Source organism: Equus quagga, chromosome 8, assembly GCF_021613505.1.
Source record: "Equus quagga isolate Etosha38 chromosome 8, UCLA_HA_Equagga_1.0, whole genome shotgun sequence".
Lineage (NCBI taxonomy): Eukaryota > Metazoa > Chordata > Mammalia > Perissodactyla > Equidae > Equus > Equus quagga.
The window spans coordinates 107,078,089-107,091,812 of NC_060274.1; the positions used below are offsets into that span (position 1 = coordinate 107,078,089).

The window sequence follows — 13,724 nt, forward strand, 5'->3', positions numbered from 1 at the left end:
TGGCAAGAGCAGCCCCATCATGTGCTGACCACTGTCTCCAGAGTTGGCCTGGAGCCTTGGACTCTGCCCAAAGAGTCAGTAGTAATTCTCCCACCTAGTCAAATAAGATCCCTCCAGAATTACCCAAGAGAGTAAGGAGAGAATTGGCCAGTCAAGGAGGGGAGAATAGGGCAAAGAGAAACCAGGTCCAGACTGCATAAAAGCAAAATCCACCCTTGAGGTTGCATGAAGCTCCCTTTGGCAGCCCAAGGAGACAGAGGAGGATACAGACAGGCCCTGGCGGAACCCTTCACCTGCATTTTCCCATTAAATCCATCCAACAATCTAATGCAACGTTAACATCCCCATTTTACAGATAAGCTGATTCTGTGGCAAAATTAATGTAAACAAGCTTTGAAAACCTCAAATAAGCAATTATCACCTCCACCCACTTGGTAAATCCTTGCCTACTTTTGGCACTAGCCTACAAGGAGATGGGATTCCTAGGAATTACAGTGGGATTGATGGGAACCAGAATTAGTGTATGAGGGGAGAGTAGCAGAAGGAAGAAGATCCTCATGAAAGCTTCGGCGTCTCTAAAAGTGAGTGTTGTTGAGCCATGGTTGCTGAGTTAAGAATAGAAAAGAGACACTTTGGAGCAGTCAGGGAGGAAGATCAAGTCAGAGAGGAGAACAGAATTGGGAAAGTGGCTGGAGTTGGACATCAACCTGGAGCAGAAAACACCATGTGGTTCAGAATCGGGACTACCTGGAGAAATCCTAGACCCCAGGATGTGGGGAGTAACCCTGGAGAATCCTGGTTCTGTATCTTGCTTCTAGGAAAGAGATCAACAAACCCAAGAGAAATTATTATCAACTTGCCAGTTTCCCTTGAAAGTTTCCAGAGATGGGGAATTAGAGCACCCTTGGCTGCCTATTTTAATCTATGTCTTTCTTATTACCAAGAGGCTCTTCCTAACGTCCTGCTCAAATGTCTCCAGCTTTCCCTGAAGCCTATTTGTGCCTCTTCAATACTCCTTAGACACAGAGAGCTTCTGCTCAGCAGCATCCTCATTTGAGAAAATTTCATCAGTCTGAAAATAGTCATCAAGCTGCCTCTTAGCATTCTCTCCTCTAAACTGAGGGCCCTCCCACAGAAGTTGGATAGCCACTTGGGGGGATTTTACAGCGAGGATTCCAGAATATGAAGCGAACCAGACTGGATGGTCCCCCAAGATATCTTCCAAACCAGAAAGCCTTTGATTCGATTCCTTTCATCTTTTTTGTGAAGTCAGTTTTCCATCACTTTGTTCGTTTTTGTCCCTATATCTGTCACCTGTCCAACTTGTCCATATTCTTTTAATATTTTTAAATCTAAAATGCATAGAAACAGTTTCTCACAAGATAAAATGAAGCCTCATTAATTCAGAATAAGTTGGAAGTCATGTCCCACTGAGTACAAAATCAGAGTGAAAAGTATTTTCAATTAAAAAAAAGTCTATTATAAAAGACTACATAATGGATACTAATAAATAAAATGAGAAAGTTAATTAAAGATGGTGAGTTATAATAACTTTATTTTTATGGGACTTTATAATTTTCAAAGTATTATTCCATACATTATTTTATTTTGCCAATTTTATTCAATATGTAAATGCAACTTATAGGTAATAGATCATCAAACCTCAATCAAAAAGCCTTGAATTATCCTGCTAAAATTAAACTTTTAACTCAATAAGAATTCTACATAATTATTCCAAGTCTGCATCAGTGCAGTCTGAATTAGTGAGGTCCTGCTCTATTGTAGCTGTAATAAACCTGACAATTTTATGACCATCTTATATGCCAGAGTGTCACTCCCATCTACATATTCATAATAAATACTGTTTCTTCACACAGGAAATTTTGTCATAACAGAGCATCCCACTTTAAAGAAGTTTCACCAAGTAAAGTATCTTAAACCTCAAATACCATAGAAATGTTTTATATAATAAAGGTGCTAAGAGTTCATTATACTCTCTAAAAACACTCGTTTTGATTGAAAATGAGCCTCAATAAAGGGTATCCCAAGAAGCTGAGGACTCAACATGTCACAGAAATTATCACCTTTCTGTGTTTTCAGGAAAAAAACAGTCACAATTAATCTAATTAATTGTAAATAATGGAACTAAATCAACACATATAGAAACCTGGACACAGAATCCTCTCTTCGAGGAACCTGGTGACCCTGAGAGGGTCTATGAGCATCTTTACCACTTTCGCTTTCTTCTTAGACCCGCAGTTGAAGTCAGAACAATTTATTGTCTTTTCACAATAGTCAGAAAGACAATGCCTTTACCTACCTTAAAAAGTCTTAAAATGTTAGCAACCATGATGGACACGGAGCTTGCTGCAGCACCTATGACTCCAGAAATCTTGTCAGGCTTGGTGAAAATGGGTGGGTCTCCATTAGCACACTTCACGTCAGAAGCGTCTTTCTCGATCAATGCCTGCACGAATGTTAGAGACTGCTCCAAAGCATACGTGTCCCTGGAGCACGTGTCCAGGATCCGGACGCCCAGAGTAATGTTGGAAAGGAGATCAGGGTCCTTATTAATCTGGTCGATCGCATAAAGCATGGCCTCCAGTCTGTGGATCCCCTTTTCCTTTTTCAGCTCCCCACAAGGCACCCCTCTCTCTCCCTTTGCATGGACAGGGAAGAGACCCCCCAAAATGATGTCCCCATCCACTCGTATGGAATGGGCATACTCCTGGCTGTGAGTTCTTTGCATCATTGTGAGGATCCAGTAGAACTTGGCAGTCAGGAGGAAGAAACAAGGACAAGAGGCTGATCGCTTTCCCTCGCATACCATTTTCTCCACAGGTGGTGTTGCAATCCAAGACCCAGAGTTTATTCTTGCCACAGAAGAAGAGGGACCACCTGAAGCTGAACCTTCTGGAGGCTACCATCAGGGCCCATGGGGGAAAGGCTCTGTGGGTTTCAGCAAGTTTTCTTGATTTGAAGGTCACAGTGAATTTCCATCAGACCCCTAAGGTTCAATTTTATTTCCATATACAGTCAACTTGCCCGGAATGGTGCAAAAATTAGAATAACAGCTGAGGTTCTGATGTTGGGATGAGGTCAACAATTCCCGTCCTTGAAGTCAGCCCTGTAGCAGAACTATTCCTGGGGGTGCGGAAGGAGGGAAAAAAAACAAGTTCAATTCAATGGGTCTACATTTTTCATATTTTTAAGCCCTGTTTAACCTTTTTGTTGTTTAATTTCCCCTATTCAGTAAGAAACTAATCCTTTTTGTCCCCCTATGATTCTGAACACCTGGCTGCACTGTAGCTAAACAGAGAGATTGATGACACTTTTGGAGCAAAGGAAACAGAAAAGCGTCAGAAACTAGGCTGATTCTCCCAAGCCAGAAAGTATTTTTGTTTACCATTTTATTACAATAAATCCAGTTTCCATGTGATTGATGGTATTATTTTTTTTCAAATCTGTTTTTATTTTTTACAGCTGTCTGAATCTAGCATTTAAATTTTGTCCACAAAATCATAATGAAAGTTTATTTTCTGTGATGTAGTCAATAAGCCAGGCAACTGTTAATGACATTTTTTGGTGTCTAAGATTTCCCAGTGGGAAAAAATGATTATTCAATTAAAAAAAAGGAAAGAAAAGGAAATCCACTCAAGGAGCCCAAAATGTGTAAGTTTTATAGCTTGTGAAATGATTTAACATAGAATGTCAGCTATTTGATACGAATTATCTTATTGTTCTCTGGTAACAAAACAAAGACTTGAAAATTAAACGCACAGGGAGGCTACATGTGAAGATATTCCTACTACCATTGTCAGGGTTTCCTATTAATTTGTTGGAGTGGAAGCAATGGGTCTGCTTACAGTTCTGAAGCAAACACTCCTTGATCCCAGAATCACTAGGAGCAAATCAGAGCTGGAGATCAATTGAAGAGCTTCTTAATTTTGTCTGACTCAGTGGGGAAAACAGTTATTTCATCAAGACTAGAAATAACCTAGAGTGAAAACATCTACAAGCAAAGCTATAGAAAAAGCTTCTCCTAGGACCTTCGCTCTTAAAGAATTCCATGAGATTCCTTCAAGGGACTTTTGAGGAGGCTTACCTGAAAACAAGAACTGTCTTAACATAAGGGAATCTGAGATTTGAAACACATGTATAATTAAGAGAATAAACAGCACCAAGTGATTTTGGGAGGATGGTTAATCTAATGCTCATTTCTAACCTACTTATATATATGGGTTTGAAGCCTGAAATTTGGACAATTCTCCTCCACCCTAACCAACCAACATCTGGTTGTATTTTCCATTCACTTGTTCAATTTCCAGTTCATAAAATTTTCATTCCATCCTTCCTGTCCCAAAGGAAAGGATGGTGCCCCCCTGGAGGACAACTGAACACATGTCCAAAAGCCTGTAGAGAATGCTGCGCTTTTTTTTCACTTTCAGATAGGAAAGGGGGCCTGTTGTAGCCCACTGCCCTGGATTTCTGAGTGTACTCCTGGCATGTACTCAGAAATACAGCCAATGCCCCCGCCCCCCAACTGAGATAGTCCTATGCTGCCTATGACATGCATTCCCTGCCTCCTGGCACATGCTAAGTCCTAGATTTTCTCAATTCTGTCCCCAAATACCCTGTCCTTTTCTGATTTTTCTTACCTCTTGACTGATATTCCCTCACGTTCAATTCTCCTAGCAGCTGCTTCTCCCTCAGAAAATCTGTGATTCAGCGACAGCCTGACCTCAGGCATTCCACAAAAGGAAACACTTAGAAAGTCAACTTGACTTTCTGGATGAAACCAGAAGTGATGAACCATAAATTCCACTGACCACCCATTAAGAGAAGTAGGATTGTGTTTTACAGTTTCATAAGGAAGCCTGGTTATAAGACAGTAAAACCTCATTAACTCTGACCACTAATTCCGAACTTGAGACCAAGTCCACATGGCTGGGCTGACCCTTAGCATATCCTTTCTGACAGAGCACAGGATAAATGGATACGTGAAGGAGAGATGTTTAAGGGGAAAAGGAAGGGGACCTGTTGTTCTCCAAAGACCAGCCTTTCTTCATTACACCAAGCTTCCTCCCAGGTACTTAAAACACTTAAGAGAATAAATGGTTTTCAATTATAGACGAACATAAAATCAGCCCATCTGTTATTTACAACGCATCCTTACCTACTCAGTGGCATTAACCTAGTCCCACTTGCTATACAGTCCTGGAAATAATAAAATTGAGTTTCTTTTCCAAGTATTCATGTTTGCAATAATTTTTAGTCTCCTTAGCATCTCAGAGGTCTGTTTAGAGCTTTAAGTTAAGGAAAGGTTGGGGGATGAATAGTAGTGAGGCAAGAATTAGTTTTGTTTAGTGGATGAATGGACTTGAATGGAAAATGAGAGGTTCCATTTTGGCTATTATTATTATTGGGGAGCTCACTTGAATTTTTGCCCAAGTTTTCTCCTCTGCAACATAGAACTAACAGCACACGGCCTCTCTAAAGCTTGGTTTTCTTGCCTGTAAAGGGGTGCCAGAACCTGCCATGCAGCACACACAGAAAGCACAGTACCTGACACAGGGTGAGTGCTCAGTCAATAGGGGCTATCATTGCTAATCTAGTCAGAAACTCACTTTCCACGAAAGCAGAGCAACTTCTTCCATATTTGCTCAGTTGGTGAGGTTTTCACTAAATTTAGTTTGTCACTTTAAAATCAACATCCGAGCTACTTATAAAATATTGAAATATTGCAGTTATTTCAAAATCTGATGGGCCAGCCTGGTGGCATAGTGGTTAAAAGTTCACACAATCTGCTTCGGTGGCCAGGGTGTGGACCTATACACAACTCATCAAGGCATGCTGTGGTGGAGTCCCACATACAAAAAATAGAGGAAGGTTGGCACAGATGTTAGCTGAGGGACAATCTTCCTCAAGCAAAAAGAGGAGGATTAGCAACAGGATGGTAGCTCAGGGCCAATCTTCCTCACCAAAAAAAATTTTTTTTTTTAAATCTGTCATAAAAATCACAGACTCTTGAGGACTAGAAAGTTAATTTTCCCTTTTAAATTCTAAGGAGAAATATATTTGAAAGTTTGTGAAAAACTACATAAATTCGATTTCATTGTATGATCTTACATTGTCTAATGTTGCTCTTATGCAATTCTTGTCAGCTTTAATCTAAACTCATCACAGTTGAAGTCTATGAGTTTTAAAGAAAGTTTTGTGCTATGGAGCCAAATAACTCTACTTCATGTTCTGTGCTTGATTTAAAATAAAACAGTTTTTCCCTCAAATTGACCTTCCTCTGGGGTTTGGTACAAACCTCGCCTGTGCTGATTCACTTCTTCAAGACGGCGTGAGGTCTGCACTCCTGTAACTGACCTCTGAAGGGAGCAGACACCTTGCACTATTTCTGAGCCCACGGGAGGGGCTTTGAAACCTTTGAGGAGGCTTAACCATTAACCCTCGAAGCCCTTCCTGTTTACGCCCTCCCAGCCCGTCCTAAGTACATGATATGGTCTACATCATTAGCACTTCTATCTACAGTCTTTCAGCCTGCTGGGGAGAGTGGATAGCTCCCTAACAACGCTCTAGCTGTTTCCTGAAAGGCCAGTACTAAGGATAGCTCCTCAAGGGCCAGGGCCCTGAATTCTGCTGCTTTTTATTTTCTACATACCTTCTCTGTACCAAAGTCTCAAGTGCCTTACAGAGCATCTCATTGAATTTTCATACATCCATCATTTGCTCTTGTATAAAAGAGAAAAGAAGACTCAGAGAGATTGAGTATGACCCAAACCCTAAGCTAGGAAGTGGTACCACAGGCAAAATCCTCAGGTCCCCCAAGGTGGGTCCCATCCTATGAGAAAACCCCCAGTGCTGCAGAGACTGGCTGTGACGACACATGGGAGGGTGGAGGCCCCACCTCTCTACCGAAATCTTTCAGAAATGTGTATATCTTCAATGGTTAGCTTTTTAAGAAAAATAATGTACCAATTAGGAGGGGACAATCTGGGGGCATTTCCAGTGCAGGGTGATTTCCGAAACTCTCAGAGGGCTGAGAATATCAAATACAGCTTGTCCAAACACCTCTGCCTCAAATCAGGTCTCCTGGTCAACCTGATGCCAAAGAGAACAAACCCACCAAACCAGGTAGACTCTCTCAGGGTCTGTCATCACATCTTCCTCCAGCACTGGCCAGTGCCTTTAAGACGTGATAAGGTAAAATCCTCACTAAGGAATATCATTAGCCAAGAATGGTAATTTTTTCTCATAAAAAAGCCAAATAGCAGTCCTATGCAGGATTCCATTCAGCTCTTTATCAAAAAGATTAGGCCGAATATTGTCATCAACTCACAAAATTGCAAAACCAGCCATTTTACTTGTAACCACCCACACTTGCAGCTATTTGATGGTTGTCTTGGAAAATGCATCATATTTGTCTATCCTCTCCTGTGCCATAACATGTGTGCGTAGCCCTGGAACCTTGGTCGGGGCAGAGTGAGGATAGGCCAGACAGAGCCCTCCCCTGGCACAAAGGCCTGGAATTGGGTCCTTGTCTGATAGTCACTGCCTGGTGACACTGCACATGTCACTTTACCTCCGTGTGCTTCCATTTCCTCATCTGTGAAATGAGCGAGATGGAGCATATGATCTCTAAGGTGTCTTCCAGCTTCCCATTCGGAGATTCTATTATTTAATAATAAGAGAATATGAGATTATGCCCAAACACCAGAGCAAGGCTTTGCCAACTGAACACAATAACTGATTCTGTGCGCAAGCTGAGTGACTTTTCCCATCAGTGAAAGAGGGTCGTGAAAGCTCTTCTGTACAAGCAAGCCCCATATTAAGAAAATCTGATACATGAGAAGCTCAACTTACTAAACAGATAAATTAGAAGGTGATTATTTGCATTACAAAAGAATTCACCGCAGGTTTCCTTTAAATAGCTAAATCCTCTCGTGCATTTGAAATACAATCTGATTCAGTAGAATTCAATTTGTGCAGTTTTTTTCAATAACACAGCTATTGCACAAAAAGACCATATTTAAAGTAATAAGAAGCCACTTTTATAGCGTGTTCCTTATAGAAGAGGAAAAGGGGGTGAGACTAACATTTATGGAATGCCTATAGTGTGTCTGGAGCCTCACACACATTGTCTCCTTTCCTTCACAAAATACATCTATGAGGTTGGCATCATGGCCCCCATTCAGGATATGAGGAACCTAAAAACAGAAAGACTATAGGAATGTGTCTAAAATCTTAGGTCAGAATTCAAATGCAGGACTGCTGCTACGTTCTTTCCCCTTCTCCTCACCCCCTGGGTGCAGGAGACTATAATGGGTATCGAGCCAATCCTGATCTGATAACATAGACTCTGAGTGTGGTGTCCTGGGTTCCGAGAAGTCCCTGATTCTAATCTCACTCCCCCCAATACTCACTGTATGGCACTGGGCAAGTCACTTAACCTGGTGTCAGTATCTATGTTTCTAAAAAGGAATGATTCCTGTCCACCTCCCAGGGTTATGAAATCAAATGATATAACGTATGTAAAAGTACTTTATAAACTGCCAAGTGTGGTAAGGAAATACAGGGATACTATTAAACAGTTCTAGAACTCAAATATTTTCCTGGTGTCTTGTGCTTTGAAGACCTAAAAAAACCACTTTCCCATTACACTCAGAGCTGGTCAGACCTTCACACATCACATGTCCAAGGCATCAAAGGAAATTGAAGGAAAACTGGAAAGAAGCACACAAGAGGAAAAGTCAATGGAAGTGCAATACCTGACCTGGAGAGCTGAAGGTCATGGACACTTGAAGCATCTAAAAGGCTTTTCTGAAGAAAGTGGTGACAAGACATTCTTCTGTAGTGAAAAGAGGACAATAGGAAAGCTTCCCAAATTGTATGCAGGATATAATGCTGAGCTTTACCACTAAGGATCATGACCACTGGCAAAGTTAGCCAATAAACAGCCAGCAGATTTCTATCTTTAGGCATAACCTGGCCTGGGAAAGCACAAAACTGGCAACACATGTGCCCAACAATCTGCACGTATTCTTCTTGGGCCTCCCCTACATCTTCCCACTTCAGCTCACCTGTTCCCTCCCTGCTCCTCCCTCAGGGCTGATGTGTCCCACAGGTCACAATCCTAAGATCTGGTTTTCTCACAACCTTGGCCCTCCCCAGGGAGTGAGCAGATTCATTAACAGCCCTCAAAACCTGAAGATGTATTACTGCCACCCCCTAACTGAAACATCTACATTTGTAAAATGATTTCCAGGAGTTCCATGATTTCTTTACCAAAGAAATCTCTCTAATTGTGGTTAAGACTGGCAATGTAACAAGCGAAAGCTGGGAGTTATCAATCATGAGTCAGGAGCTTCTCAGCAGTGCCCCTCAAATCACTCCAACAGCAATGCCCACCACTCAGAATGCACGTCCTGGGATAAGAAGGTATCATGCTCAAGGTCCTTAGTCAGTGAGGGAGTTCATCTCAACTTGTCAAAGCACCAGGTAGAAAGGAATATCAAAGAAAACAACTCTCTGAGCCAAGAAAGAAAGAAAGAAGGGAGGGAGGGAGGGAGGGAAGGAGAGAGAGGAAGAAGGAAAGAAAGAGAGAGAGGAAGGAAAGAAGGAAGGAAGATGAAATTTAAATCCCCAGCAGACAGAAAACCTGCTCGCTCTTGGGATAGAAACAATAAGATCCAGCTGGCTCTCTGTCCACATCCTGTCCTGGAACAGCATGGAGTGACCATCCCTCCTGAGCAAACCACACGTGTGAGTCTGACAACGTCCAAACAGGTTCTATCAAGAAAACAGCAGCAGTTTCCTGAAACTTTGCAAGCCATTCTGCTTGGCAGGCACAGAAATGTGGTCAGGTCTTTGCTGTGGGTCCAATTAAGAGAGAAATCCATGCGGCATCTTCTTTTTAAGACACTGAAACAGAACAACTCCACTCACAGGACTAAAGCAAGATCCTCTTTATGTTGGGCATTCTAACCACAGGAAGAAGACAGTGGGAAAGAAACTTGGGAGGAAAAATACCATTGCTACCATGATGTGCTACCATGATGCTACCAGAATACCGTGTGTGCACTATTCTGTGCCTCATGCCCTGAAGACAAGGGAACATTCTTACACAAAGATTGTCAGCTGGGTTGTTTGCTGCATAAATACCAATTAAACAAGCCCCTCAGCAGCTCCAAGCTGCCCAGTCAACTTTGAAAAGAGCACCTCTCTCCAGACCTCTAACTTTCTCCTGCACTCATTGGAATTCAATTCATCCTTTTATCCATTCCCTTGGGATTTAGATGTTTTTAGAATTATTCAAGTAGTCATAATTTGTAAAGGGAGCATGGACAGACAGAACTAGCTAGCACAAACCAAATAGAATAAACTGAGCCCAAATAACAGTATAGAGCTGTGTTCTCAGCATCTACTTTATTCTGGGTAAATCTTCTCCTAGAGAGCCTCCCTTCAGCTATGTCTCACCACATCCCTGATTTAAAAGCAAGAATGTTGTCTTCATCTCAGGTATAATGCAACCTGTAGTTGACTCTGAAATGGGAAAACTACATTTAAAAATCTTACTTCATTTTCCCTGATGGATATAGCTTTTCTCTTCAAAATTATCAAACCACATATTTTCAAAAACCAGGCAATGAATTTCACACAGCTGATTCTGTCTCCTGCAGAGATCTTTCAAGACATTATTCACAAGCAAGTGACCAAAGTAAACTAAAGTGGTTTCTGTAGCCATTTGCAATTATTGACAAACAATTTCATAACGGAAAATGGAAATTACAGTCAAGTGCTATAAGCTGTTTATCCAAGATCTACCTGCTGGTGGCTCTTTTTCTCTTTTTACGTTTTCTGTCAAGCGAAATACAAGCTATCATCGGAATGCATTTCTCCCGTTTATGATATTTCTTGTCAATATCTCCACCACCAACACCGTTTTCCCGTTCTGTCACTTGGCAAGATTTGTATTCAATCGCTCAATCGCCGTAGTGGCAGAGACCGTAGTATATTCTTGGGTGTTCGCGAGACTCCCACGCCATCAGGTCTGCGGGAAAGGATCACCCCCAAATGGCAAATAGGGCATTCCCTCCCGGCGGGATCAGCTTCGGGGACTGAGGGGTTTGGGGCTTCTGCAGCTGGCGAGTGGGTCTATTTTCACCCCCACCATCCTGGGCGCGCACTCTCTGATCCCAAGCTCTGAGATTTGAGCGACCAGGGAAACAATTCTTCAGGGAAGCGTGGGGGTGCCGTCTTGCGCAGTTGGGTGACTCGCACGCCCCTCTGCATTTCATTTGCACCAAGGGAGCGGGTCAGACAGAGGGGCTTGGGGGGAGGAGATTCTATTTTCACCAACTGTACAAACCTCAAGGGATCTCGGAGCTGTTTGACAGAGCAGATGGGCTCGCTCTCGCCGTGGCTCAGAGGGTTCTCCACCTCTACCTCTATCTCAGCCCGCAGCCACTCACCCCGCCCCCGCTCCCACTCCGCTTTTCCCCGCCGCATCTTCCTTTTTCTTCTCGGTTCCTTCGGCTGTTGACCCGGGCTCTGGGTAGACCTCAGAGCCTTAGCAGAAGTACCTGGTCCCTCTTGCCTTTCCCGCGCTGCCCGGGTATTCCGGCGCCGCCCCAGTCCCCCCGCGCGCCGGGGGATCCAGCCACTGCGCGCGGTCGGGCCGAGAGCGCCTCTGCTCCGGCCGCACCTGCCGCCCCTGCCGCCCCGAGCGCCCACGCCCTGCGCTCGGCCGCCCAAAACCGGGGCCACGCTGGCCGCAGGTGCTTCGGAGGAGTGGTCTGGAGCATTTGCCTTTGCTTTTTTAATTCAAGATCACCAAGACCATTCCTGCTCTGCCTTCCTATCCCCCCTCCCCCCGCCCAACAGGACACGGAACTCCAGTGTTTTCCCGAAAGCCACAAAAGGGGGGCGCGGAAATCCCAACCTCGCGGGGCTCACTCGGAGAACGCAACTCAAGGCAGACGTACGCAGTGCGGGGATGTGGAGTATCGAAACCCCCCAAACCGCTCAGCTTCTCCTGCGACCCCCTTCTTCCTTAGGTCTTGGTTAGACATTCATCCAACCCCACGCTCCGGAAGGCGGGGGTTCCCCCAACTCATCCCGGAAGCCTCTAACTTCGGAAATCCCTCCCGTTAGATTCGCAGAACGGAGGTACCTCGTCATCTCGGCGGGGCAAGTCCGGATTCCGCCAGGGCAGGTCCAGGAGGTCACCCAGGGCAGGCAATCCGAGGAAGAGCGCTTTAAAATCCTGCCGCTGCACGCCCCATCAGAGCGCCCTAGGCGCGCCTGCCCCTTCCCGTCACCCTGCAGTCTCCCATTCGCCGACTAAACTTTTAGGGGATCACATCTCCAAGCCCGGGGAGTTCCTAGCTAAGCCTCCCTCTTTTCTGAACCTCTTCAGTGGAATGTAATCACGGGAAGACAAGAGGGGTGGCTGCCTTGTTCTTTGCAACGTAAAATCAACAGTCACCCAATCAAGCTCCGATGCCCGGCCAGCCCCTCGCCCCCTGGTGCCCACTTTCCCTCGCCCCCCATCCCCATCACCTCCGCCCGCCAGTTCTCTCCCAGTCTCCGGGTGTGCAAGGCCATCTACTCGTGCCCAGGAAAAGCAAATCACTAAAGTGATCTGAGAAGGAACGGTGCACCTGGCTGTCCACTGAATGGTTTTAGAAAAGAAAACGGAAAGGGGAATAAAATAGGGGAAATCCTTTTTCCTCAAGCACAGCGTTTGGGGGGAGTGAAGGGAGGGCGCGTTTTTTTTCCTGTGGTTTGGCACTTGCTTTCCTCTTTTCCTCTCTCTGCTGCTCGGCGAGTCTTACCCTGCTCCCCGCAGAGGGCGCGGTGAGGAAGCCCGCGGGGGGCCCGCAGCTCCATGTCAGCGCCGCCGCCGCGCAAGGCGAGCACCGCGGCCGCACTTGTGGCTGGTCTCGGGCTGAGGGGGCTGCGCTGGCCCAGCCGGCGCCAAGTCTCTTCCATGTGAATAACAAATACTCCCACCGGCGGCCGCGATTGGTCTGCGCGCGGCGCCTCCCGATCCTCCGCCCGCGGCCATTCACCCGGCGCGGCGCGGGGAGCCGCGGCCGGGATCGCGCCCGGGATCGCCAATCGCTTCGCGCCAACCAGCCACCTCGGGAAGCAGGAGGAGGAACCCCGAGGGGCGGGAGCCCCTGGATTTCGGTGTCACCGAGCTGCCCCGGCGCGGGCAGGGAGAGGGGCGCTCGGCTGGTGGATTCCCCTCCGCGCTACATCACCTCAGCCGGCAGCTACCCAGGGACCAAAAATGTCAATACTGATAAAAAAAAAAAATCCCCCCCGCCTGCCCCGCCCCCAGCAAACAAGAGAGGACACAAAGACTTGGGGGAGGGGGGAAGAGTGGCGGGGAGGGTAGGAAGAAGTGGGAGCGGACAGAGGGAGGAATATGGCTGTGAAGGAGCTGAGCAGCTCCGACTTCCTGACGAGCCCGGGACCCACGCGGGGAGGCGCCGCACGGAGGCCACCAGGAGCACGTAGTCAGCACCGCGAGCCTGGGGTCCTCCTTCGTGAGCACAGCTGCGAAAAGGGTCACCGTGAAGAATACGTGGTAGACGACCGGTGTCCCGCCGGACGCTTTCTTTTCGGGGATGCTCAAAGTAAAGCCCGCCAGCCGCGCGGTTCCCCTGCAAAGTTTGCCGCACGCCGCGCTGCTGATCAGCCATTTG

General features: G+C 45.7%; 1 protein-coding gene across 1 annotated transcript in view; it reads right to left on the bottom strand.

The window, feature by feature from the left end:
• The window catches only part of GRM8 (glutamate metabotropic receptor 8), a 718,399-nt gene extending 705,461 nt beyond the window's left edge, over nt 1-12,938 (bottom strand). Inside the window, exons 1-2 of the mRNA XM_046670043.1 lie at nt 12,846-12,938; nt 2,321-3,144 (exon numbers count right to left, since the gene is read on the bottom strand). Coding sequence (XP_046525999.1) covers nt 2,321-2,830 — 510 coding nt within the window. The 5' untranslated portion in view covers nt 2,831-3,144; nt 12,846-12,938. The remainder of the gene's footprint in view (nt 1-2,320; nt 3,145-12,845) is intronic.
• Between the last annotated feature and the right edge of the window lie 786 nt (nt 12,939-13,724).